This window comes from Calypte anna, chromosome 11, assembly GCF_003957555.1.
Source record: "Calypte anna isolate BGI_N300 chromosome 11, bCalAnn1_v1.p, whole genome shotgun sequence".
NCBI classification, from domain to species: domain Eukaryota; kingdom Metazoa; phylum Chordata; class Aves; order Apodiformes; family Trochilidae; genus Calypte; species Calypte anna.
In genome coordinates this window covers 16,431,935-16,459,901 of record NC_044257.1, presented here as the reverse complement: position 1 = coordinate 16,459,901, position 27,967 = coordinate 16,431,935, and the positions used below count along the sequence as shown (strand labels likewise).

The 27,967-nt window shown below is 38.8% G+C and overlaps 1 protein-coding gene across 1 annotated transcript in view; it reads right to left on the bottom strand.

Annotated features, from left to right (window-relative positions):
- Positions 1-16,160: 16,160 nt before the first annotated feature.
- CDH13 (cadherin 13) overlaps positions 16,161-27,967 on the bottom strand; it is a 407,424-nt gene continuing 395,617 nt past the window's right edge. The window contains exon 14 of the mRNA XM_030457618.1: positions 16,161-21,702. Coding sequence (XP_030313478.1) covers positions 21,695-21,702 — 8 coding nt within the window. The 3' untranslated portion in view covers positions 16,161-21,694. The remainder of the gene's footprint in view (positions 21,703-27,967) is intronic.

Here is a 27,967-nt window from a genome sequence, read left to right as displayed (position 1 = left end):
AGACTGCAGTCTAGTTAAATACTGTAAAGATACAGATTATTAGCTACTGTTCTTAGCTGGTAAGTATTGATTTCAGGCTACAGGCATCTGGCACTCCTTTTTCAAGTTATGTTGACTTGGTATTTTTACTTCCAAAATGACCAAAGGTGACCCATAGGATCTTATGTTTTATACCCTTTACTTTTTCTAGATGAAAATTTAGTTTATACCAAGCTGGAGTGTCCATTGCTCTGACAGCCATTCCAGGAACAAAATACAAAACAGGCAAAAGGGGGATTTTTTTGAGAATAAGATCCTTAAATTTTTAAGATATTTCCAGCACTAAGCTACCTGCTTACAGGAAAGTAAATATATGAATTTCAAAGAGAGGAATTGTCTATGGAGAATATTTGTTAATGTCCCCAAGAATGTGCTATATTTGCAGAAATTTAGTGAAATGTGGAAGTCTGTAACATTCCTGTGTTTATTGTAAATCCATTCTTTATCTTTTAGTTGTTGCCTTTGAAGATGGGTGATGACAGGGTTCACCTGGAGCTTTGGTGTCCTGGTGAGTGACAGTGGTATTGCATTTGCAGGACAAGCTGCTGCTTTTCCAGAGTTCAGTTCCCTGGAAATGTTTTAGATGCTCTGAACTTATTTTTGAGGGAAAAAAAAAATACAAGAGAAAGAACTTCACCTAAGGGAGAAGCCTGTCTCTGCTCATGATTTTGTCAAGCTTGTTCATATGTAACAACCAAACTGGTAGCAAGATGCTATAATTTTCTTGAGGGAAAGTAGGGAGGCAACTGCCTTCAAAGAAGCAGGTAAATATGTTGTCATGATATATTCCCATTCTAGCAACCACTTTGTTTCATCAGTGCCAGTTTTCCAGCAGTCTTTCCTCCTTTCTGTTCTTTATTTTTTTTTCTTTTTTAAAAAAGCAAATTTAAAATTGCTAATTGCCCCTCTCCTTGCATGTGTGCCATAAACTTCATAAAGATGAGAGATACAATTAACATAATATGCAGACAAAGCTTGTAATGGAGCCTCAAACACACTGGGATGCATGCTAAAACTCCTGGTATTATTTTAATAAACAGAAAGACAAATCAGTTTGGCAGTGCTGATATCAAAAGAGAAGGACTTGATGCACAATTTAATTGAATATTCCTTCTCAGCTTTACTCAGGGACATTGGACATGAAAATTCTTACCATTTTTGGCAGGGAGTCCCACTGATTTCCACAGATGAACTCAGTTGTGTGCATCCAGAAGGAGGTGGGTTGGGGAGGCAGGGGAAGATGATTGCACATTGTACAATCTCTCCCAGGCTCTCAGGGGCAATTAGGGATGCAAACAGGTTACCTTGGCAACTGCAAAATTTGACAGGACTCGAAACCTCTGATCTCTTTGGATCAGGCAGCAGCATTTCTAAATTTTCTTTGTTCACCTCCACGTAGCTGTGATGCTGCATGGCATCAGAGAGCCTCTTCTCTGCTGAAAATACCTCATGTCTCTGTAAAACTGATAAATAATAGGGATTGTACATAAAGGAGGCTCCAAAATATCACTCCATTGACCACTGGTGAACTATCAAATGCCAGCTGGCTGGGAGATGGTGTTCTCAGCTGTTAATATTTCACCAAAAGGCAGCTAAACCCATTGTAAACTCTCCAAAGAAAAACAAAACCAGTGGCAAGCATCTCGACTGCTAATACCAAAATACCAAGCTTGTTCTCTCACAGGTTCTCTGTTCTCCATCCTCTCTTGTGCTGTAATCACACACACTCCAATTTTGTTGAATTTGGAGGCTTGGCTGCACTCAACCACAAATAAAGTAATCTTTAAAACTGAAAGTGGGGATTTCTGCAATTCTGCCTTGGATGGAGCTGGATTCTCTCTGGAACCTCAGCACTGCTGAAATTAATAACAAAGAATTTAGTTTTGGTGGGGTTTTTTTGTTTCTTCAGTTTTATGGCAAGTTTAGAGGCAGTAGAAAAAAGAGGCTCTAAAATGACTTTTGAGGGCTGGAGAGAAATAATTGTGATAAGTAGCATGTAAAATGACTGAGAGGAAATTTAGTTACCATGTAGAAATAATTTAATGAGGGAGAAGCACAGCAGGAACAAAAAGGTGCTTTTCACAGAATCATGGAATAGAAGAGAAAGTGGGTAAATTGCTCAGAAAAGACATCACAGGAACTGTGAGTTAAACACAGAGAAATGAGGAGTAAAGTAAAAACTTTTAACAAGACAAACACTGTGCATAGGGAAGCTGTAGATTCCCTGTTTTTTTAACTGCTCAGGGAAAGACTGGATTTCCTTTATTTGTGGATTATTGACATTAGTAATTTGAGTCAGTATTGGGATTTTCTTATAAAAAGATCTGACAAGATGAATTTATATTCAGAAACTTAGTTTGCAAATGTATTTTACTCTTCCTCGGTTAAAAACAAACAAACAAAAAACAATTGTTCCCTTTAATACTCAAGAACACCACAGTATTTTTATATAGTTGATTTGCCTCCTTTAGACTGTTTTGTTTGATTTTATGAGACTGATGTGGAAGGGTTCACTGAAAAATGAAATCTTGGGGGGTTTTGCATATCTCTGAGCTTGGAAAAGTCCAGTTTTATCTCTGCATCCTTGGAGTGGCTCCTGTACTTGTAAGCAGTTTGTTAAACTGCACCTACCTCTGGTATCCTGGGGGAGATCTGAGAAATGCTGGAATCATTTCCCACCACTTAACTGGGATCTCTCTCAGCCTGTCAGTCTTGGCTTACCCTCCAATAGCCATTAAAAACTCAGCTAGCCATAAAACTTATTTTTACTAATTAGAGTTTTGTGTTCTCTTCCTTTCATCATATTTGGCATTTATGCCCAGGACTGGTTCATAGCCTTAGGAATAAACCCTCTATGCAATGAGCTTGCCTATTGCCTAATTTTCTCCCTTTGATGGGTAAAGAATCAACATCATTGGCTCTGTGCTACAGCTTCTGACTTCACTTATTCTTCTTAATAACTATCACTAATTAACGACTGGGCTGCTGTTAGGCTCTGGCTGACATTAAGTGGCAAACTTGGTGAAAAGGTTCCACATGCCTCCAACTGCTGTACCCCTGTAATCTTCAAATGAGATTATAATTTTACCTTCAGGAAGAAGCTTCATGTAATGATGTTTATTTTTCTAGCAGATGTCAGTGGAAAGGATGAAGGATTTCATCCCAGCTGCAGCATGGTTTCATTTACTGGTTAGGGATTTAACTTTGGGGATTTAATCTAGGAGCTTTATTTGGAAGCACTGAGGTTGCTTGTTACATAGATTCAGAGATGGAAAATTCTGTTCTAAGGTCTGGGGATTTTTTTTTTTTACTTTTTTTTTTTCCCATTTAATTTTTGGTTCTGTGCTTGTGGTATGTCAGCTAATTAGTTTTTAGGCAAATTAATCTTCAAGTGACACTAGGAGGTGGGAAGTTAATTTTCACTCATTTCTTGTTTCTTTATGACTATCTAATTATTCATGAATGTTGCAGGGGTTATGTTCTAGAAAGGGAGCTCAGCATGGGGTTAAGCAGTGCCCCAACAGAGGAAAAAGGGTAAAAAATTTACATATTTGATAGGCATACAGCTGCTTTGGGATTGTCATTCTCCAGTTTTCATTTCTGTCCTGGTGGTACTGTAAATTATTAATCAGACAATGATTACCTGTAAAATTCTCTGAATTTCCAAAGAGCTTTTTTAATATGAACTAAGATACCTGTCATGTGCTCAAAAGGAGTTGTGATCTCAGCTGACTTTTCCCTCGTGTTATGCTTAAGCAACTTGCTTATGAATCAAGGAATTTGGCATAATTTTGCTGTGAATTAAATAGGACAAGGAAAGACTTGTGGAACAGGTTGGGATAAGGCCTTTTAAGGACAAAGGTAGAAATGCTGGCTTGGCTGGTCACAAAGAATCTGTACAAGGTAGCAAAAAATAAAAAAGAAAATTCTGCAGGGACAGTGGTTTAAAGGACATAATTGAAAGTGGATAAAAGTAATAAGAAAAGAATTTAAATAAAAGTCTCTAGGAGGGCAAGGATGTATAGAGACCATTATGGAGGATATAAAGTAAATGAGGCAAAAAAATTTGTGATGTCTCACAACAGTAAAATTGAATTTCAGGTGCATCAAGAGGTAAATATTTGTGGAGGATAAGAAATATCATCAGATCATGAAACTAGGGAAGACTGGCTCAGCTACAGTGTCTGAAGGGTCTGTGGAAAGAAGGAAGATGGAGCCAGAGAGGTAGGACTGGGAAAAGTTTGTAATGACTTTTGTTTTTCATTTGGAGTTACTAGAGTTACATTTGATCTGCAAGGAGCAGAGATGCTCAAATGCACTGAGTGCTTAGCAGAGATATGGCCAGCAACAACTCTGCTTCAGTATTTACAATCAGGGTGGGGATAGAAATGCCTCAATACAAAAACCTTTCCCCAAATATAAATGTAAGAGAGCTGTACTAATTTGGGCAAAAATGGGCAATGTATCTGATATCCTTCAACTTTTCCAGATAAATATTTTTACTTCTCTAAAACCAAACTGTACTCTTCTAAATTTTGGAGTTCCTTAAGACTGAAAGAGCAAATGCAAACTTGGAAGAGGTGGAACAGCACTGTCTTCTTTCCATCACTTCTCAAGTTTGACTCTGCTTGTGTACCACACCAAGAGATTTCTGTCCCAGGTTTCTTGGGTTTTGTCATGTTTTTCCTACCTCATGGTCCAGAAACTGCTTTTCTTCCTTGATTGTGGCACTCTGTTTCTTGAAAAGAAGTAACAACTGCTCATGGCAGAGGATCCCACCTTGGCTTGAGCCAGGTAGATGTAGATACAAAACCTTCCTCCCCTCTGCCACATTTTGTTAGGAGAACAACACAGAAACCAAACAGATGCCACCCATCTCAGAAATATTTTCTCTCCTAATATCTGCTCCCTCCCACCCTCACTTTGGATACCACTGTGAAACACATACTTGAAATAATTATTTTTTTTTTTAAAGGACAAAATGCACTAGACTTTCAGTTATTACTTGGTCAAGAATCCACTGTTCCTGAAACAATTTATACTGTGATAGTTTTGAAGCTGGTTTTAACTACACAAGAACTGAAGAATGTCCACATGCTGAACACTCCAGAGATGTGTTTGCCACCTCAGCCTCAGGTCAGTAAATGATGCAGATGTTAGTGGCACATCTGGCTGTTGATTCAGAGAAGAAAGGTGGATTTTCAGTGATGACAGAAGAAAAGCTGAGAATCCTGACACTGGAAGCAGAATTAACTAAAATAGGTGAGGAGGTAATTAGGCTTCAAATTTGTCAACATTCCTAAGAACTGAAGGTAAGAAGTGAAACCAGTGAGCACTGGCCCTCTCTATGTCATTTTATGATGATCCATCCCAGGCAGAATTTTTCAAATAATGTGTATGCAGCCCATTTCAGCACCTCTTCCTCCTCTTGTTAAAATCAAAGCAACACAGCTTGGTCAAAAAAGATAAAACCCCACAAAAAGCCACCAAATCCAAATAAAACAATCCCCAAACCATCACATGTTGATGGTTTCCTAAGAGATCTCTTCTCACAGTTATAGGTATGTTAGAAAGGAAATTGATGTATCCTCCTTTCTTCTTTGTGTGTTCTTGGTACCACAAGCTGTGCACAGCATGCTTTCAATTAATTTAAACTAACTTTCCATCTGCTCCAACAAATGTAGGATTTGAGTGAAAGACAGCATGATGGAGTGACATGAAACACACTAATAGCAAACACTAATGTGAAAGCCACTCTTCTGTGGAAAAAGCAATATCCATAGTGCACTCTTTTTACTCCATATTAAAGGCTCACTTTAGTGAAAAATGATTATTGTTTTCAATATTTGCCTAATCAAGATGGGAAATGGAAGCTTTAGTGATGGAGAGAGATTTACATTTTACAGAGCATGGCAATGGGAAGAACAGGATGCATTGGATCGATTCCTTTTTAATTGCATGCATTTTGCAGACATCACTTTAGTCCTTTGTGGGTTTTGGTGAGGGAGTCTTGTAATTTGGGGTTGTTTTGTTTTGTATTGGGTTTTTTGGAAGTTCTTTTTTGGTTGTTTTTTTTTTAGTTTTTAAACTAAAGGTTAGTTTTAGGGTTGTTTTTTTTAACTTTAAAGTAGGGAACCTGTGATCCTGGCACCAGCCTTTCAAGCAAAAAACATTTGAAGCCTCGTGGTAATTAAATTCAACCTGCAGCCCAATCTTTTTTGCACCCTTGAGAATGGGGTTATGGCTTTGTTCCCCCTTTTAAATTAACATATACATTTGCAAAGTGGAATTTATTCTGGACCTTTTTTCTCCTCCCCATATTTCTTGCATGAAGTACTGTACTTTTAACCCTGGTTTGACCACTCCAACTGATCAAATAAATGCAAACATAATTCTGGATTCTGCAAGATGCACAGGGGTGGCAGCATTACTGTGAACACTATTAAGTAAAAGAGTTCTGGAGAGGATAATTCTCTGTTATCTTGCTGACATCCATGAAAAGTGATGTCATATTTTCATGGCAATTACAATCCTGTTCTTCATACCACCATGCTCTGTAAAATGTAAACCTCTCTCCATCACTAAAGCTTCCATTTCCCATACCTGAGCCCAAACTTGCAGTAGAGATGCCAAATTCTCACCTGCTGTAGTCTGTACCTGCCACTTCTTTCTAAGTTTAACTTGCTCAAGCACTGATTTTGGTGGTTGTTTGTTTGGTTTTTTTTAAATATATATATTTAAAACATGCCTGGAAGGGCCTTATTCTTGGCAAGGTTGAGTAAGATTTGCAGGTGTCCTCAGAGCCTACTTATAGATCAAAGATTATAAAAGACATTGAGTGGATGGAGAGAAGGTCCCAAATCTTTCCTCCAAAGCAGAAAATACTGAATTTCTTCCTTTCCCTGGGTGTATAGGAACACCTCATGTCCAGCATTTCCCAGCAGTGTTCCCCCAACACCATTTTTTGGAACTCTTGAGGGAGCCATTACTTGCTGGAGCTGATCCATTCTGCAGAAAAGAATTAGAGATTTCCCAGGACACAAAGATTCATGAGTAGAAGCTGTTTCATTTTCTTTGGTTCTTTTTTAGTTTGCCACCAACAGACCCAACCAAAGAGAGATCTGTTCATCTGATAGATACTTGTCTTTATGGGATAGACAACTGTGGCAACTGTTTCAAAGATAGAAGGTCAAGAAAAAGATTATAATAATTTTATCTGACCAACTGAGGTGAGTAGGAGAAAATGGATGTTCTTTTGGATGTACAGTAAAATCTTTATTACCTGATATTTAGCAAAGGTCCCATGTGTCTAAAAGCTTGTTCATTTCCCAGTTATGTCATACGGTCTGAAAAAAAAAAAATTAACTTCCTCTGCAGACCTTTCCTCCCTACTGTACTGCAGGACGTTTATGCACCTCCAGCAGAAAATGTCCTCAAGAATTTATATGCTGAGCCTGAAAGCCTTGCAAGACAAGTAATTAGACAGGCTTAATTAGAGCTGGCATGACAGCTGATATATGTCAGTAAACCTCAACAATTCTGCCCAGAAAGGCATTTCCAAAGGGCTCTGACTCTGCTGTGTTAGTCATGCTCATCTTTCAGGTAGTATATACTATAGTACAATATTTAAACACCATTAAATGTTGTTTTTTGGGTTTTTTTTTTGTGGTTGGAACTGCTTCATGTGTAACTCAACCATTTAATTAATCCATCTCATTCATTTTTAGATTACAACTGGTGTGACTGCAACTTGAGAAGAAAGGAGAAAATAAGATGCTCCATTTGCAAACACCACCCAGATGAGAGTGATGAAGCTATTTGGAATGAAGGCAATTTTGAATTATTTTGAGGATATTTTCTTCTATGCATAAATCGGATCATTGGCTGAAAAATAATCACTTGGTCCATCAAAGACATAACCCAGAAATGAGGTGGAGATGGAAGTTAACAGAGGATGAGTAATAGAGGTAAGAGATGGAGCATGCAGGGAGGCAGGGATGATAATGCAAGTGATTTAACATGGGAAACAATGGCAAGTAATGGTAATTAGCAGTAAGTGAGCACATTTCCCCCTCATAAATCTGGTGTTGGTGTCAGTGCCATTTGCCTAAATGCAGTTTTGGGACAGAACATGGCTCTGAAATGCTAACAGGAAAGCAGGACAGAATTACCAGAGCATTGCTTGTGGGGAAGGGGAAGTCCAAGAGCATGAAGGGAATATCAAAGAGGAAATTATCAGGAAAAATGTGTGCTACTGGTATGTTTCTAGGTCTTCAGTTTCTAGGTTTTCAGTCTACTCCAGAGATATGACATCCTTCCTTAATCTCAATTATGAGAAAGGCAGCAAAATACTTTTCATGAAAGTCTGGTTTGTAATCTGGTAAATGTCTTCTGACTCACAAGGCACTGGGCAGCTCCTAAATGCAGATTTGGGACAGAACATGGCTCTGAAATGGTAACAGGAAAGCAGGACAGAATTACCAGAACATTTCTTGTGGGGAAGTCCAAGAGCATGAAGGGAATATCAAAGAGGAAACTATCAGGAAAAATGTGGTCTATTTGGTATGTTTCTAGGTCTTTCCTGTGCCCAGCAGAATACAAGTCCCCTATAAACATCATTCCAGAGACCAAATTATATCATTTTAGCCTGTAGATGTCAAATTACCTATTGACAGTCATTATGGAGGGAAAGATGTCTTTGTTGTGAGACCAATTGCAATCCCAAATCCCTTATACCTCTTACAGGATGAAAATCTTGTCCTTCACATGATTCTTGGTACATTGTGTGTGTCAGAACTTCTTATCTGGGTGTGCAGAATGTGGTACCTGCAAACTTTCACTGTTACTTGTGTAAAATGATGAAGGATTAAGATTAAGCACAACTCTTTGTGTCTCAGGATGTGTTAAGCTTGAAGCTGCTAGATTCAAGTCAGAGGTTAAATTTTTCTGGTGTTATCATGAAATGGAAACTCACCTTCCTCCTGTCAAAGTAGTTAAATATTCAGGAATAAGACTGTGGTTAATAGGACATTAATAATTAACCATTATTCATAGACAATTTGGATCAGGCTGGAGGTTTTATAAAAAGTATAAATGAGCTCTGAGGAAGCCAGCTGAGTTTGGGTGACAAAACTATCGAGTGGAAAGAAAGCAAAAATTTCTAATCTGTAGTGAGATGAGACTTGCACAAGTTCTGGAGCCATGGACTGTAATGAATAAGCAATTTCTGGCTGATTGATTTGCTGGGATGATAATAAACAGTTTGCTCTCAAGACTTGTCCATGGACACACTGCTCCACTCTTCTCCTGGGAGTCACTCACTGATTTGGTCAGTCCCCAAGGCAGAACACTGGAGAGGCCACTTTTCCTGATATATTTCAGCATAATTCTTTCTGTTCCAGAAAATTCCAGAATTCTTCCCTGAAGGGCTTCTTATCCAGAGGACACGTGTCCTTGGGGGATGCCTGCAGGGTTTGGGGAGATGTGAAAGCCATTGTGTCAGCTCCTGGTGAGTGCATGAAACTTCTCCAAGGTGAGAAACATTCTGCATCAATACCATCCAGAACACATGTTCCTTCAGAGCTTCCAAATTGGGTAAGCTTATTATTACCCATACAAAAAAAAGAAAGACTTTTAAACTATTTTTTTGGGGGGAGGAGCACATGATTCTTGGGCCATTAAATGAAGACTTTCAGATATTTTTAGATTTTAAAACAGGCTATTGATAATACAGATTTATTTATGATGCAGGTAACAGTTTAAAACATGTAGCAATTTTAAAATATTTTTAGACATTTAGTTTTAGCTTCCCAGTCTACAAATGTTGACTATAATTATTAATGTTTAAGGTATTCCAGTCTTACAAGAAAGGTTTTCTGGAGTACTACTTTCCATTTTCTTTATTTAGCCTAAAGTCTTATCAAAAAATCCCAAACCTTTCTTGCATGATTATGATGCCTTAGAAGTTATTATTAATCACCTGCTTTATGTAAATTGTCATCTCAGTTCACACTTAAGCAAACACAGAATTGCAGCAAATAACAGAGGTTTTTCTGGAATCCTTTTCAGATGCTATTCACATACACTGGCTCTTCACATTCCCATTCTTCACTAGGCTGGTTTAAAATTAGTAAACAGGGTTTCAAGGCTCATGTTAGGTCTTGGATAAGGTGAAAAAATGATGGTAAAATATTCAGTAATAATTGAGTGTCAATTTAAGGACCTGTTCCCCATTGAACAGGTGCTTGCTGTTTCCTGTGAACTCGAGGTTATTTTCAATACACTGCTAACAGGTTCCCAGGAGCTGCCATGCAGTTCATTTCACACTTGGACATTGCAATATTTGCAACAATTCACAGAGTTCAGAAATGTCCAGGAGACTTTGGCAGGGACAGTCAAGCAAAATGCTAATAAGGAAAACAGAACAGAAATCTGAGCCAGGATTCAGCTGTTGCCAGACTCCATCAGAACTCCACACAATGCTGACGTGAAGAAAAAGATTTCTTTCATCTCTCACAGCCCTGAACCAAGGGGGATTTTATTTATTTATTAACAGAGATAACAGAATGAAATACTAGGGGGGGCTTGAAAGAAACCCACTGTGTTAGGGCAGTGACATCTCTGCCCAATGAATGAGTGCCCATGAATGAGTTTTGCTTCATAACAGAGCTATAAACCACAGTGATCTCACAGTCAGATCAGTGTTTGTCATCCTGCAGAGTAATTTACAATTCCACAAACTGTGAGGAAAATACAGCTCAATCAAAGCTGATCTGATTTATACTCTTCTGCTTTCGTGTAAATGCACCAGATGCATAAATAAATACAAAGTGAGAGAGGCAGCCAGTTTGACTTCCAAAATCTTGGGTCAAACATCAGATGTCAGGAACATCTTAGGCCTATGCTTTACTTCTGGTTGGAATAGTGAAGCAGTAAAGTTGTGCTAAGTAATGGCACAGTTCATAAGCACCAGCATCATCATCATCATCATCAAGCCCTGGTCTGGATGTAAAATGTTTTTATCAGATCTCTACAACAGGGCTCTCTGCAACCCAATCATTTGTATGATGCTGGTGCTATCAAAACTGAGTGACAAATTTTCAGTCTACTCCTGAGATTTGGCATCCTTCTTTAATCTCAGTTATGAGAAAGGCAACAAAATACTTTCCATGGAAATCTGGTTTGTAACCTGGCATCTGGTAATGTCTCCTGACTCACAAGGCATTGGGCAGCTCCTAAGAATGGTTCTTTACATACAGGCCTTTGGTAAGAACAAATTAACAGGGATCTCCCACAGGGAAAAGATGCTGCCTGGCTGGAAAGCTGAGCAGGCTGAGAATTTTGAATTACAAAATCTTAGGGTATTGCACACTTTTTTTCTGTGTGTGTGTAAAGGACAGATGCAGAGTCTCTACAGAAAGAAAGCAAGAGTTGTCTCTTTTATGGGGGTAAGTAATACATGAATCTGCTCTCTCTTTTTAAAATAATGTTTTTCCAGACTTTGTGCAGAACTACATCAGAAAATACTCCCCTTCCTCCCCTGATTCCCTTTGAAATTAAAACAAAAAATTAGAACCCTCAGTAAAACCCTGAAGTAGCAGAAACCCCATCTGGTAGGCTAATGAAGATGACTGGTACAGGTCCATGATGCCTACTGTCCCCACTTCCATTTCTTCAAAGGTATTTGAATTGCCCCAATTCCCATATTAATTAGTCTCTATTACAGTTTAATTGCACTGTAGTTTTATTTTTTTTTTCCCAATGAACCAAGCTTTTAATGAGTATTCACTGTTTAATAACCAATTAAAAAAATAGCCTATTATTTTGTGTGTGAGCTAATGAAATGCCTCATATTAGTTGCTTTATATACATGCACGTATTTTGATACTTTTATTTGGATAATAAATCTGTTACATCCATGTTTCTATTTTTGTTATAAGTGAGTTATACATTTGCTAAAAAATGGCATTTAAAAGCACACACAGTGCCTTCCTCTGTTATTTAGCCTAACTGGTACAGGAGACAAAGAAAAGCTGCAGCAGCAAAAAGAATTTTGTGTAAAATTGAAGCAAGACTTGGATTGCACCTTCCCTACCCCAGCAGACAGAGCTGTGTACAGGGCACATTTCATTAGCTTCAGGCACCCAGTTTGCTAATGAACAAAGCACACAGGACCAAGGAAGGAAAAGTCAGAGTATGAGAAAAAACTGTGGCCCAGAAGTTGTGTAAATGATTTCAGAAAATTACAATTAAGAGGTTTATCACAGAACTGATAAAGAGTAATTATTAACAAGGTGCCAAGCTTAGAGCATCAGTGCCAGGCTGATGGCTGGATGGCAGTGGCACAGAAACTCGGTGATAAGAACTGGACCACAGGACCTTGTGGCTACCCAACCTCCCTGCCCAGGTAGCCCAGGGAGGGATCAGCTCTGAGGCTGGTGCCTGCCTGGGGTCCTGGCATGAGGTGCCTCTGGCTCTTTGGTCACTAAACTGAGGTGCCAGGAGGATGAATCACCACTGTCTCTGCTGCCAGGATGGTTTTGAACTGTGCCCTTGGACTGCTGATGTGTTTTTATCTTTCTACTGCAGCTCTGCCCCTGTTAATGGAACAGAGAGAGAAGAAGGCACTTTGTGGGAGTCAAGACAAGAGAACACAGCTTGGTGGGTCCACAGAGGTCAGGATCCTGCAGGCTGCTCTGCCAGGGTGATGCTGAGCAGCTGCGCTGAGCCCTTGGCAGGGCTGAGGATTTAGGGGATTTTGCCCAGCTCAAAGGATTTACCTCTAGAGCCATTATTGCTTCAACCTCTATGTGCAGGGTCCAAAAGAAAGCCATTTTCATATGGATTCTTGCAGTTTTTGCCATCAGTAACAATGGTAAAACTTAGCAGGCTCTATGACTGGGGTTCCAGCACTGGTCGAGTTCTCACGTGATATAGGCAGTGGTCACTGCTTATACCTCTGAATTTTATTGCATCAAAAGGTCTAAATCTTTCCTTAAGATATATTGCCTCATAGCAAGGCTTATTCTAATTACTACAATATATTGGTTCTACTTTGCTTTACCTGTGGACTCTGACATGTTCTCTATGATCCCCATTGTAATTGAATAGACCTGATCTTGGGTCTTGGTTTGGTTTTTTTTTTTGCTTTTTTGGCAATCCAGTATATGAAAGGCTGGATAGCTCTTAATTGGGGCACTTGCTCTCTAGAGGTTTTGTTCAATATGAAGGATGATAACAATTAAGTTACCTTGGAGATCCAGGAAACATTTCAGTGTATATTAGCTCACGATGACTTCAAAAGAAAGAAATAGTTTGTAGTTATATATTTTATTGGTTGGGGGAAAGATTCTTGCTTTTTAAAGAAGCCAGAGGGAACTGGTTGTTCAAACCCCACCAAAGGCCAAGTCCTTTGGTACCAGCAAAGTCAATACCACCTGCTGTAACCCTGAGGCAGGTTATAATCCTTGTTTTATGGTTGCTGGGAAGGTGTCTTACAGCACCATTACTTTACTGCAACTGATCAAATCGCACAGAGAATGAGACACAGCTGATGTGATTCTTTTTTCATTTGTGTACAAAGTGGCATTATTTTATTTGCAAGTGCAGGCCAGACTTGGTATCTTGCCACTGTCCTCAGCAGATCAGTTACAGCAACACAACTGCAATAGCAAAATTAGCACAGGATAAAATTTGTTCCCAAGTGGCTGCTGGCACTAAAGGCTAAAATTTTAAAAGCCTCTTAGTGACAAGAAGATTTAATCCTGTCCATAAAAACTGTACTTACATTTCATCATCTTTCTGTCAAAAATATGTGTGGTTGGTTTGAAAATACACTACTGTCAGAGTTTTATGGGTTTGTTATTTCATTCAGATGTACTACAAAAAGCTGTTTCTCCACTTCCCAAACCAGTTCCTCCAGTATTGTAACTGTACTGCAGAGTGCTGTTTGCAAGCAATTCCTTAATTATAAGTGTCCAGCTATATTTTATATTCTGATTTGTCAGCATGCCTGGCACTAAACATCCTCTTTTGCTTTTCTTGCTCTGGACAGTTAATCACAAAGAGTGTATCCAGCCACAACATTGTTGGTGAGTATCCTACAACTACACGTGCAAACAGTAAGCTGCAAAATGAATCATAAGTAATAAAATTTAGTGTCATATAATGTTGCAAGTGTACTGGACTGGAGTAACTTACTTGCTGCTGTGCCCACAGGAGCAGGGAAGGTCACCAAGCACTGGGAGATGGATGAGTGGAGTCCGGCCAGAGGCGTGGTGGTTGAGGAAGAGCATCCCAATGGTTGTACAGCAGGAGCAATGACCCTTGCTTTGTTTCTGCAGGTAAGAAGGTTGTACTGAAGCCAGAAGGGACTGTTCTGATTTACTATTGCTGGAGGAAAAAAAAAAAGACACTGTATTGAACTGTGCAAAGTTACTGAGTAACAGTAGACTGCAACCCGAGAACGTTTGGTGTTGGATGAGACAGAAGAAGGTTGAAAGGGCAATAGAAAGCTTCTACCTGGCCAAAAACCATTCAGCTTTTTCTATCTCTGTTAACATTTTCTTGCTTATGATTTAACTTTGAAGTGGTTCAAATGCCTCTTTTAAGATACAAGGCACAGCATTATCTTGGGACAATGATCTCAACTAAGACCAAAGGAAATGGCACTTTTTTACTGGGGCTTTTAGGTAATGACCTTTTGCTCATTACACCACAAGTTTCATGTACACTGTTTCATCCTCTATGCATTATGGAACAACTTAAAAAGCCCCCTTCAGCTTCAAAGGCTGCTCACCCATAGGCAAAGCCTGGAGGTGGGTCTCAGTGATAGAAAGCTGCTGTGGCTTGTACTCAAATGTCTCCTTCAAGTGCTGCCTTCCCTTCCCCTGCTTCATCTGTTCTCAGATGTAGTAAAAGGCTATTTTCAGGGATATTCTATCTTTATGTATGTCTGTCACTTTATCTAACTTCCTAGAAGATCAAAAATATCAACTTGCAAGAATTTCAGGAAGCCAACAGGCCCTAGCATTGTACTGGAAGAAGAATTCTTTGACAAAGAGCCCATAATGCCATAGAGCTGTGGTGCAAATTTCCTTCAAGATTTTCATCCTCCCAGGCCTTCTACTCTTGTCCTGGATTCTGGGACAGGATTAGTATGTATGCATTTCACCTACTACCCCCTTCTTCAACGTTTGTGACAGCCCAGGAGAGCACAGCCCCCTCCCTTTCCCTTCAGATTATGAGAGCTCAGTGGGAAAAACAGAAAACAATTTCTTACAAACCTTTAAGTCCTGCTGGTGGGAGCTCAGCATGGGCAGCCTTGTCCCTGGAGCCTGCAGCTCCTGGCACAGAAGGGCATCAGGGCAGTGCAAGGGCAAGGTGGCCCCAGGCAGTTTGGACTCGAAGGAAATAAATAACAGCTCTGAAATTATTTTGGAGTGAAGATATTCTGAATCAGGACAGCAAGTAGGCCACATCTGCATGCACATCTTCAGGGGGAGCCGAGCACAGGGAGAGAGCACATCAGATGTGGCTCTAAAGCAAGGCAGTGAAAAGCCATCTTGTAATTGGCCATGACAGCAGTGACAGAAAGGCAGCCCTGCAGCATCCCACGGTGGCCCTTGCTGAGTGACATTTGTTCAGCCTGTTTCTGTGTTGTTTACAGTGTTCACTTTTTGTGGCAGTCTGTTCTCTGGAAGCTGAGCTGTGGGTGGTGGCCAGGTGAGGCAGGGAAAGGAAGATGAACAAACAAAAAAAAATCCCCTGAAAGCTCCTGCAGGCATCCCAGCCCGGGGACACCTGACACAGATTGCTCTCAGTGCAACCCTTGGGAATGAAAGTGGGGCTGGAGATGGGCAAATCATTCCTGTTCCCTGAGTGGATGCTGAATAAGCTGCTACTGCTTTTTTGGGTAATCAGACCTGATTTACCTCTCCAGCTCTCTGATTCCCATTCTATAACCACAGCACAGTGATGAGGGCTGCAATTTCTCTCTTCTCCTTAGATCAATGAGGGAGTTTCTGGTATTTGGGGTGGCCCATTCCAGCCCTCTGGCAGCCTCAAGGTAGTTTGGCAGTGTTCCATTCCTGCATCAGGAAGGTCTACACCCAGACAAAAGGTAAAAGCCCATACATCATTTATTTGAGCATTTCACAAATAAATTACAAGTTTCTTTGCAACCACGTCATAAATCAAAATGTTTATTTACACCTCAGAAACAGCAAGCAATTCAGCAACTAGGGCCCAAAGGAACGATTAACTGGAAAAGTAGCTGAATTAAGTATTTTTTAAAATCAAACAAAATATATCCTTTCTTGCTTGAACTTTAAATAAAGAAAATCACTTAAAAAAAAATATTGGTGGTAACTTAAAGAGACAGAGTTTGTTATGGGGAAAATATGACTTGACAGGAAGGTTCTGTCTGAAATGGCAGGAACAACACAGCTTCTTTGTACTGAATTAACCATCAGGGTCCACCAGAAATGTTTTTATTCTACAGTCCCAGGCCAGGTGCACGTGTGTACACACACATAACCTCTCTTTAGGCATTCCTTTTAACCTCATTAATTAAATACAGGTCAATAAATCCCTTGCTGATGCAGAGGAGGAGTGTAATGTTCAACAGGTGGGTGAAACTTTCCCAAATATCTGTCCCACTGCAAGCAAAATAATGCCCAATTCTGGCTATAAAACCCTTTCCACTCCTGGTGACCTGCTGGTACATAGACAACCTAAAATGAGTCAGTAAACATAAATGCATATCTTCAAATGATATAATTGTGTTAAGAGGGGACAGCTAAAGGTAGCATAAATACAACATGGGAGTTGGGATAAGCCTGGGGTTGGTTGTTTTGGGGTTTTTTGCCTTTTTTTTCTTTTCTTTAAAATCAAGGCAGTCTGGCATATGTAACACTGCTGTTCCTTAACTCATGTATTCAATCATAATTCATGGAATTATACTGCTTATTCCAAGTGCCCATGTTGTATCAGTCTCCCTCCATCTGCATATATTTTATATATTTATATATTTATATGTGTATGTGTATATCTCTATATATCTACATATATACACACACATAGTAATTGTGCAACTCATAACTTTCCACTGAGTGTGTGAGTGTATCCATTTCATTTGGACAAATATAACCCAGCTTGTGTATCTTGATGGGAAGCAAGAGAACAGGGAAGTTTTATGTAGTAAAGTTGTCAGTTATATCTGCTTGAAATAGAATACTTGTAATGATACTTACTGATATACTTTGCATGTTAATTCTAAAGATCAGAGACGTAATAAAAAAAATAATTGCTATTTTAGTTATCCTTTTGTTAGCACTGAACCCTGTACCTCAGACAACAGAATTTCTAGAGATGCAATAAAGGGAAGATAGGATCAGTTTTGCCTTAGACTTGGTGTTCTTGAGCTGATGTGATTTTTAATATAATTTATCTTGTGGTTTTGTTTTGGTTTTTTCCTTTTAAATTAAATAAGACATTATTAAATCCATTCAGAAAGAAACTTAGCCTTTATACAGAGATGGGAAACTATTTATGTACAAAATTCTGCTATGTTCCAAGTGGCTGAGTGTATTAGTAGCAACTGAGAAGAAAACTGGCAGCCTTCTCAGGATTTCAGACAGGAGGTCTCTGCAAAGGAAAGACCAGTGATACAATAGTTGTCAATATATGCAAGTCTTTTTTTTTTAGGGATAAATCATGTAAACCAGGGCTGTACAAACTGAAGTCCCTAATTCAGTGAGGTTTGTATTATACTGATCTCTAACTTCACTGACCATCCCAGAGCCCAGGATAAATTATTTGCCTAAAAGCATTTCAAATAAATGCTGGACTAAATAATGCTGAATGGCTTGGAGCCATGGGGAGGTGGTTGGGGAAGGAAGGGAAGCATCTGGGGGAGGCATCTGAGCTGTGAGTTTCTCTCTCTGCCCCCAAAGACAGAATTTCAATACTGTGTAAGCATTCAATGAGCCTGTGACAAATGTTGCTGCTTTGCTACTCAGAGCAGACCAGAGGAAGCAGGATGTGGGGAGGGGTAGATGGAAAAGTTCATCTAAATATGATTAACTGATTCTCAAGCAATTCTAGTAATGGAACTACTCTGTGATTGATAGCAGTGTAAACATGATGAGAACAGGGCCCAGAAAGTGTGGTAGCCAGTGTTCCAACTCCTACCTAATTTTCCATGATGCTCAGTAGGAAATTCAGCTTGTTTCCCTTTGTTTTCTTCTTCAGACCTACAGCTACTGAACAAAATTTACATTATTATGTGGCATATTGCAAAAGCACAGATATGAGGTGTACAGACAAGGGTTCAGTTAGCAAGTACACCACAAATGAGACCTTTCTCCTGCTAATAAACTCCTCTTGCTGATATAACCAATTTGTGCTTTAACAGCAAAGTCTCTTTTCAAGTGAAACAATTTTTGCACAGGGAGGTTTGTGCATGTTACAAAATGAAAAAAATCATCAAGTTCACCACCTTGCTGAGTCTGGATAGCATTGTATGTGTACAAACCCAAACTGAAATAAACATTGTAGTGACCAAAATGTCCTGGTAGAAATAAGTGTTCTGTTATAAAACCAGCAAGCTTGACTGAACAATTGTTAAACATAACTGAGTATAAAATAATGACAAACATTTCTTGCAGCTTCTCTATTAATAAATTATTGTTGTTTTTTTGTTGTTGTTGTTTTTTTTTTTTTCAGGTAACAGGTACAATTTTTTTTGAGCCAGAGCTGACTGTCTTATTCAGGTAGGAAAACTCAGATTCTAATCTGATTCCTTACTAGTACAATGCTACAGAAAGTCAGTGTGGTTTGTTCTCAGGTACAGAGAGGGAGAAACATTAACATGGGAGCTTCATCTTTATGCTCAGGTACCCAGTGATTTGCTCTGTCTGAAGCCTAGGGATGCCCAGTAAAGGCTGAGAGGCTTTAATCTGGGTAATCATGGGAGTGAAGGCTTTTGATGCATCCTGATTCAGTGTCTCAGCCATGATACTGACCACTCTGCATGTCAAAAGGTTGCAGCATTAGTCAAGAGGAAAGATCTTTTCTTTGGGCACAAAGGAGTAGAAAGAGTCTTCCCATTGTTAGTGTAGTCCCAGGGAGAGATTTTGCTTTGTTCCTCATTTTGTTTGCCCTTGAACTGATCCATCAGTGTTATGGGAGCCTTGGTTTAAACAGGCAAAAAGAAAAACTTTGATAGACATGGCAGTAATGTCAATGGGTGTCTTTCCAGAGGTGGGTTTTGCTGGAGAGGAAGAAAGGAGTTAGAGGACTATTTGTTGGGAAGACTGTTATGATTTCTTTTATTAAAAGTAGAAGTTTTCTAGATCAAAGCACAGAGTGCAATTCATCTTTGGGTGCATTGGGATGCATTCCTTATCTATACATGTTGACAATCCAGTGTTATGCATTTGTTGATTTTTTTTTTCTCTTTTGAAAAATTTGCCTGAAAACTATATTTTTAAAGATTTTTGGATGATAAAGCAGCAGCATATGATTATTACAAGGCAGAGAACTAGAAGCTTACCCATGTTAATGTTTGAGATCAGACACTTTCCCACTTGAACCCCTGCAGCTGCCTTTCAGCCCACTCCTGGAGCCCTTTGCTCAACAGAAGCTCTCACCAAAGCACCACTTTGGTTACTGAAATACCTGGAGGGTGCTGCAAGAGAAACCAGGTCAGTGGGAGATTTATTTTTTTTTTGGTCAGGACTCCAGGAGTTAAGCTAGAAAAGAAAAATAGGTTCCTGTCTGAAGATAGTTTGTATCTTATCAAGAAATCCACAATATTAGGAAAGTTCACAACAGAAATTTTCCCTCTGTCGTTGTTATTATTCCTTTTGATTAAAAAAAAAAAAATAAACCTGTTTCATATTTGGTACAATACAGGAAGTCAGAGAAAAGCTATTGTACAGCAATTTTTAACCACCAACACACGTTTAATAGCTAGTGTAGCATTATGGGAAACTAAATGTATGTTTGGACTTTTTAATGCTTCCAAAAAGCTTTACTATTGAAACATATATGTGGTGTGGAAGATATGCTTATAATCTCACTGTAGTAAAGACAACATACAGGATGACTTTGTAAGTACTGTAAAAATGCAAACTAAAGAATGCAGCTGCAAAGTTCTATTGCATAAGGAAGCTTTCTTGTTTAAACTTTAAATAAGCAAGTTTATTAAAATATTCTAAGACACTCACCTTACCCTAGTTACTGGCAAGCTCTAATAAAAGCCACAGTCTGTCACTAGTATACTTCTTTTGTTAATCTTATAAAAATTTGGTGTGAGCTTTGATGGATCATTTACAATTTATTAACAAGATGATCATATTGATACAGTTAGAGGTTTGTTTTTGTTTTTTTGTGGTTTTTTTTTTTCACCTTACATGCTCACAGAATAAAAAAGGATTCATATACCTAACGAACACCCTTTTCTCTGCCAAGAAGTGTGGTAAGTTTACACACATAAAGAAATGCTCTTGTTACTCTTAACTGCGTGTACATGTGTATGTATGTATATATATATATATTCAAAAGTATATATATATGTGTGTGTGTGTGTGAAGATATTTATATAACAGGGCATCTGTTTGCCTCCTCGTGCTTACCTATGTCACCCCAGCTGCAGAGGGGCTGAGCCAGCCCAATGCTTGAGCTTTGCTTTTTTTTGAGTTGGTTTTTTTTTTTTTTTTTTTGAGCTTTGCTTTGACTCTTTGCTTTTGCTGCTCTCACCTGCAGAGCTGAGGAGGGACTTCAATTTTGTAAACTGCCCCAGCAAGGAATCATCTGCAGGAACATCAAGGAAAGATGATTTTAACCCCCTTTAAATCAGGCCCAGCACTCCCACTGCTGTCAGTGGAGACCCAGCTGGTGTGGGTGGCATCTGCCTGGATGGGGAAGCAGCTTGGGGCATGAGGAGAGCTCTTCAGATCAGAAACAAGGCAGGAGGACTTGCATTACTTGTTTGCTGAACCTGAGGTAAGAGAAGTGATGCTGCAGAGCCCTGAGCCTTCTCTATTTGGTGTCAACCAAGTGAGTGGTGTAGAGGAATGGTTGCAAAAGGCTCTCTCCTTCTGGCCACACGATCAACAGCAAATCCTCTAGGTTTAGCCATGGTAGCACAGTTACAATTCATCTGCTTTGTCCCTTGCACACCCCAGATGAATATTTTTTATAAAAGCTAAACCTGTGGTAAACTCTCTATATAAATATATATATATACATACACTCATACATATACAAATACTAACCCACAGACAAAATATTTTCTGAACATTTGAATAGCAACAAGTCAACAGATAGAAAAAAATGGAGTCAATCTGTTTTTTCTGCTCCCCCAAGGTCCAGTTTAGATGTCGTGGTCTTTTTAACATTCAGAGAAAATTTGCATAAACCTTGTCTTGCAAAAGGAATCCATTAATGAACAGAAGGAAGGGTAGAGGCTGTCAAACACCAAAGTATAGTCAGACAGATTAAGTGAGGTTGCAAATTAAGCTGAATCTGGAGCAACTGAGGCCTGGAAGTGAAGAACAGTAACTGTAAACTGCAATCTTCAGAGCTGACGGTTTCTTTTTTTCCTGTTGCCATGGCAACTCGGTAGGACATCTTCAAATGTCAGGAGTTCTTACAGACCTAAATGATAGGAAATGTGTGTGATTATTACTAAGCAGATGACAGGATCTTTTCATTTTTTTTTTTCTTTTTTCCTCCCCCAATCAAATTACTGATTGAGTGCACCCCAAGTTGTCCGTAATGAAATAGTTCAGAAGCTATTATTTGTGAAGGCAGAAATCTCCAAGAGGAAACCCCAAAATGTCACCTGGGGCATCCAGAGACCTTTGTAATGCAATTCAGGGAGATGTAGTGCAGAGATCTGAGCATAAATCTCCAGCCAGGTCCTGATTTCCCCCATCTGACACCTTGAATATTTATGTTAGTGCAAGAAGGCAAGGAAAATGCCAGTGAGTCACTCTTGCCTGCATGCAGACTGGCAAGAAGAGAGAAAACAATATTTTTTTTTAAATAACACACACATATATATGTATAAAATGCTTTATAGTTTGTGAATACAGCAGGCAATAAAAGACCCACTGTATCATCCTGATGTTGCTAGAGGAATACAAATGGTATGAGGACAAAGTTAATTTTTTAAAAAAAAATGGAGTAAAGGTGTAACACCTTAGTTTATTTTACCTGTTTTAGATGAGCCCTATAATAATACAAACGTAGTAAAGAAATTCAGAAAAACAGAAATTAGGAGCAAATATAAACATAGTTATAGCTAAAGGATCACTTTCCTCCAGCTTTGCTTGAAGAAATTTTACATATTAGCCTTCAGAGTAAAAAACATGTAAGCCCAGTAAGAATAATATAGAATAATATTAATAAAAGGCATAGCTAGATTTGATCTGGTTCCTCTCAAACACCTGCAACATTTGACCTTAGTCTTGATTTACTGTTTCTAGTGGTTCTGGTTGGGCTGGGGTTAATTTCCTTCATGGCAGCTCATATGGTGCCAGGTGTTGGGTTTGTGACCAAAATGGATTTGTGACCCTGCTCAGCAATAACTCAAACATTGGTTTGTTATCAATGAGAGCTGCATGGCACTCAGCTGCCTCCATTAAAGGATTCATGCTCAGTACCCTAACACAAAAATGCAAGTTGAACACACACATCAAAACTGGCAAACATGCAGAAAGTATTTGTCTAATATATATTGCATTTCTACACTTAAATGCTGCAATATCCATAGTTTTGCCACAACCAAATGCTTGCAGCATAAACAGTAACACAGTGGTGTTAGATACTTGTGCTTTTTAATAATTTTAATAATAATAATTTAATAATTTAATAATAATTTTCATTTTAATAATAATTTTAATGATTTTAAGTTCTTTGTATTTCCTTTTTTTTTTGGCAAATCAAGTATAATGTTCAATACTGATTAACTGTATTTGTTTCTTTCTAGTTTTCATCTTGGTATTGTTTGAACTGACTTGGATATGAAATTCTTCCAGCTAGAAGTCTGTCCAGCTGGGCTGTGCAGCAATGCAGACACCTGGATAGCCTGCAAGAGTCTGTCCTTTTCTCCTCAAGCCTGACTTTAGTTCTGTTAAACAAAGGTAAGGAAAGCAAATTAAGCAAGTGTAAGAATCCACAGAGGGGCTGAGGGATGGGGGTCACTAAGTGAGAAGTAGCACTGAGATTTCCAAATAAGACAAAATCTGGAATTGCTTCACATGTGGATTTTCAGTGTGCTGTTAAAAGAAAAGGTCTGGGTACAAAATTAGGACCCAGACTGAGATGGAGAAAATTTTTGATCATTACATTAAAACTAGTTAGTTCAGCATATTATGAATATGCTTTTTCCTAGGCTATTTTTTTATCTATTCAAGACTAACTTCTTTGTGTCACAATCAAAGCATGATTTGATTCTCCCTGTTAGCCCTCCTGGCTCTTCAAGCACCATCCCAGCTCTTCATTCTTTCATCTCAAAGCTCTACAGGCCCTGCCTAGACTTTCTTTTTGCTGAAATTCTCAACGTCATCCTTTCTGACCTATCAACTGCCTACAACCCATTTAATTGCATGCCAGGAAATCTGATGCTTCCCTTGGCTCTGGAGACTCTCATCTCCTCCTGTCATTTTGCTGTGATTTCTCTTACCACTTTTCCAGCGTGTCCTTTTGTCTCATTTTCTCCATATCTCAGGCTTCTGGGAAAGCCTTTCTTCCCTTACTTTAATTTCTTCCCCTTTTCTGTGACACCATTTGTTCACCTCCAGCAATCACTTCAGTGCTGACAGTTTAGAGCTCTTACTCTTTTTACCTACTTTTCCATCTAGACTGAACTGTCGACCTTCAGCTCTGAAACCTTTTGGATGTTTAGCTGACAGCACAGCTAAAGCTCACATCTTTCCCCTAAAGCACTCCCTTCTAGCTCTTCCTTTGATTGCTCAGGACAACACTATCATTCTGCCTCTTATCCAAGCCTAAACCCAGAAACAAATCAGAGAAGGCTTTTGTCAAGGAATCTCCTCTCCAACTCTGTTTATTTAGGTTATGTCTTAATCTAGAAGATGGTTTTTTCACACATCATCCCAAAGGGCTGCTTCTCGTCATCCAAACAGCTAAATCTCCTTCCCAGGTTCTTCTCACAGCTATTTTTTAACATCTTTTCACAGCCCTTGACAAATCCAAGCTACTGTGCTCATATCCTGCCAGTCTTTTGCTGTCCAGAGCATATTCCTAGTCTGCCACTCTGAGAAAACCTCTGTTGCTCTGGCTCCTTCCTGGCCTCTCCCCTACTGCACATCTTTTCCTGGATTATCCCTTCCTGACCTGTTTTCCTTTTCATTCATAGCCCATGGTGGGAGCTTTCATTACATTGTTTTCAAAGAAACCTCTTCAGGCTTTTGCTCAGGTTTTCCCATACAAAAAGAGAAGCTCCCTGCAAGCAGCCATAATATGCCAGCTCCTTAACATCTGCTTTTGCTTACACAGCTACAAAAATCTTGGCATTGGCAAAGGGTGCCAAGACTACTGGGAATTCAGCCCAGGCCTTTCACCTGCCTTCACTGAAGTTGTGCTAAAAGAATCATTCCAAAGGTTGTTTGGCAGGATAGTATTTGCCCTTCTGCTCATTAATGAGGACTTGACCCTATTGTAAAGGTGCATTGCTAGAGGAGTAGTTTTTGGCTTTAAAAATCAGATTCAACATTCAAAATTGTTTGCTGAGAAATTTTAATTTCTCAGATTGTTCTCAGTACTAGTAAGAATATTTAAAATCAAATCTGGCTTTGTCCTTTCTATTGCAGACAAATGTCTGTTTCACAGTGGGCTAATTTAAAGTTTATTCCTTATGCTGCTCCATGTGATTGAAGAAAGGTGAGAAAAAATGCAGAAAACTATAAGACAAAGATTTCATAATGCCTCATCTGAGGAAAAGGGCAACTGGTACCATGTAACCTCATTCACTGTGGTTCAGGTTGTCAAGAGCTCACAGTCCATCAGAAACCTTCTAATCAGCCAATAAAAGACCTTGTGTGCAAAATTATTTTTGATCTCAGGAAATGCTTAGGTATTTCTCAGGGGCTCTAACTTTCCTTGGTTTAGTCTTAGCTTTCTATGAACTTATTTATTTACTGGTCACCCCTATCCCTGCTTATTTTAAAGAAACAGGTCTAAATTGAGCAATTCAAAGCCTTTAAAAAATGTGTTTTTTCTGAGACCAAGCTCACCCCATTACACAGACTGCACTTCCTGCATTGCAGTTATAGCCTCATAAAAATTAAAGATGTTTAAGTTTCATGGTGACCCTCTGTAGAGAAATGAACTTTACCCAAGACACATTCGTCCTCTAATTCCCATTTAATATAGAGAAAAGGGCTAAAACAGCTGGAGTTTGGAGTTCAACTCATACATGCCCCACTTCTTTCAGATTTCTTTCAATTATCCTTTCATCAGAAATATTACATTAATTTTGCATACATAAAAGTCTACATTACACCCTGGACTTTACTGAAACCTCGGTACTGCTTAAGAGGTAATGTGGAAAGAGGAGCAGAGATCAGAACCAGTTTGTGCCTGGGGACCTAACAACATCCAGGTGCTTCTTTCCTGGCTTTACGTTCTATAAAAGATGATTAATTAGATACAAAGCTATCAGGTTAGCCTTCATGTAGAGCTCAGAAAAGCAGAAATGCTTTTCATCACTGGTTTACATTATTCATTACTGGTTTACTTATCATGGGTAATTTTCAACATGTCACAGTGCCTATAAATAACACTAGTTTGCACTTTTGTGTAAATAATGATTTAATAGCTATGCTTTTTTGTGACCTTTTCAGTGGTCCAAAGCACTGTCCAGGCTTGGCTGCAAATGCCAAAATCTAGTGGTCACTTTTTTTTTCTTGACTAACCTATTACTGTCTTCTCAAAAAAAAGGTGATTGGTGGTGATGGTTTCTAGGATAATGCAGCTAAAATCCTAGAATTTGTTTTTTTTTAAATTGATATGAATTTTAGCTGGATACTTTGCCAAAACAGTATCACCTTCATTTGACCAACAGGAATAAATGCTTCCTTTTTTTTCCCCAGTAGTTTTAAAACAAAACAATTGCAGAGGTTACTGGTGCAGTCCAGAAGTGCATTTTTTGATGCTCCAATCTGATGAACTTAGCTGAACAACTGAAAATATTCAGGGATTGAAATGAGTAAGTACACTTTTGAAACAGTTCAATAGCACTGAACAAGTCTCCTGGTTTTTCATATTTATGCTGAAAATGAAACACATCAAATGTAACAGGCAGCCAACCTCTGAAAGCAACGTGTAACTCAGGCAGTCAGATCTCATCTTCCCCAGCAGCACAGCTCAGCTAACGATCAGTTTTTAATAAGAACATGAACATTAGTAGCCCAGACACATTTGGATCTGTAGGGATCCTAATATATACCCTAAATCACAGCTTGAAATACTTCAAGAAACATCTGGAAAGCCTCTTATTAAGTAAGAGTAAAAATGAAGTGAGGGAAGTATTATTCTTAGAAGCCATGGAAAGGGGGAAATCAAATTAGAAAATTGCCAGGCTTGGCTTGGTTATTGTCACCCTGGCTGTGCCAGAATTTTTCAAGAACTTTTAAGGATGACAGCTTATGTAAGTACAAACCAAGGACATATACAGATCAAGTGTTTGGGTAAAGTAAGGCTTCAAGATGTGGTCTGAAATGCTGCAAACACAATGGCATTTTAAAAGATTTAGTAAGTATCAGCTGTCTACCAAAGAAACATCATCCAACCTTTAGGCACAACAGATCTTTAATATCACATAACACAATGAAAGCTGAATAGCAAGCTGTCCACATGGAGAGCACATTTTGAGTTGTTTGGTTGTTATAAAGTGGGCAAATTTCCAAGGACAGAGAGAGTTAAAAGAAACAGAAATCCCATGGTGTGGAGTGGCCATTAATAACAGATAAATATTTGAGCTGGTCATTTATTCAGCTCTAGTTTTAAGTCATAGCTTCAGAACAATTCTGAAGATAACTATCTGAAGTTCTATATTTATGTGACTTTAGGAGATGGTTCAGAAAACAAATAAAAAAAATATTTTATACCAACAGTTACTATTGAGGCCCGTTGAGAAAATGAAATCATAAAATGTTCATTTGAATTCACAACACTGAGCAGTGTATCAAACCAATCTCTTTAAACGTTCATTTCATGTCTAGAGAATGACCACCAGGAACAATATTGCAGCTCTTAGGAAAGGAGCTGTATTTGCTCATAACATTTTCCTCTTTTGCATTTCAAACACGCATCTTCTAAACTGGTGTATTTTTTCCTGTCTGTACTTCTGGAACGTATTTGGATGGTTTAAAATCTGCGTAAAATGTCATTTCCCACCTAATTGACTCAATAAAATGTAATGTCATTAAGTACATTTTAAATATGCTTATGTACATTTTGAGGGTATTTCTATTTGTCATCTCTGTGTGGCCAGACACATAAACATCCTGTCTCCAATTATGTACACACATGTGGACTTCTCTGCCATTTCAAGCCCCATTAACTTTAGGTGGGCTGCACAATAAATTGCAGGACTGAGTCCACCTGAAGAGAGAGTTGAAGATCTCTGGACAGAGAGAGCTGCTTTAAAAGTGAGATTCAAATCAAGACTGACAATTAAAATGCAATCCTTAACCCCCAAACTATTCTCTCCTTACTGGACTCTAATCAACCCAAATCTTTAAGGAGACAATGGTATTTTTCTCATACACATATTTGAGAATTCCTCTATAATCACTGATAATTTAGCAGTAACAATAATAATGTTAATATGGACAAAAGCATTTGCAACAAAGATAATAAATATTAGATTAACTGTGGATGTTGCTGCTGT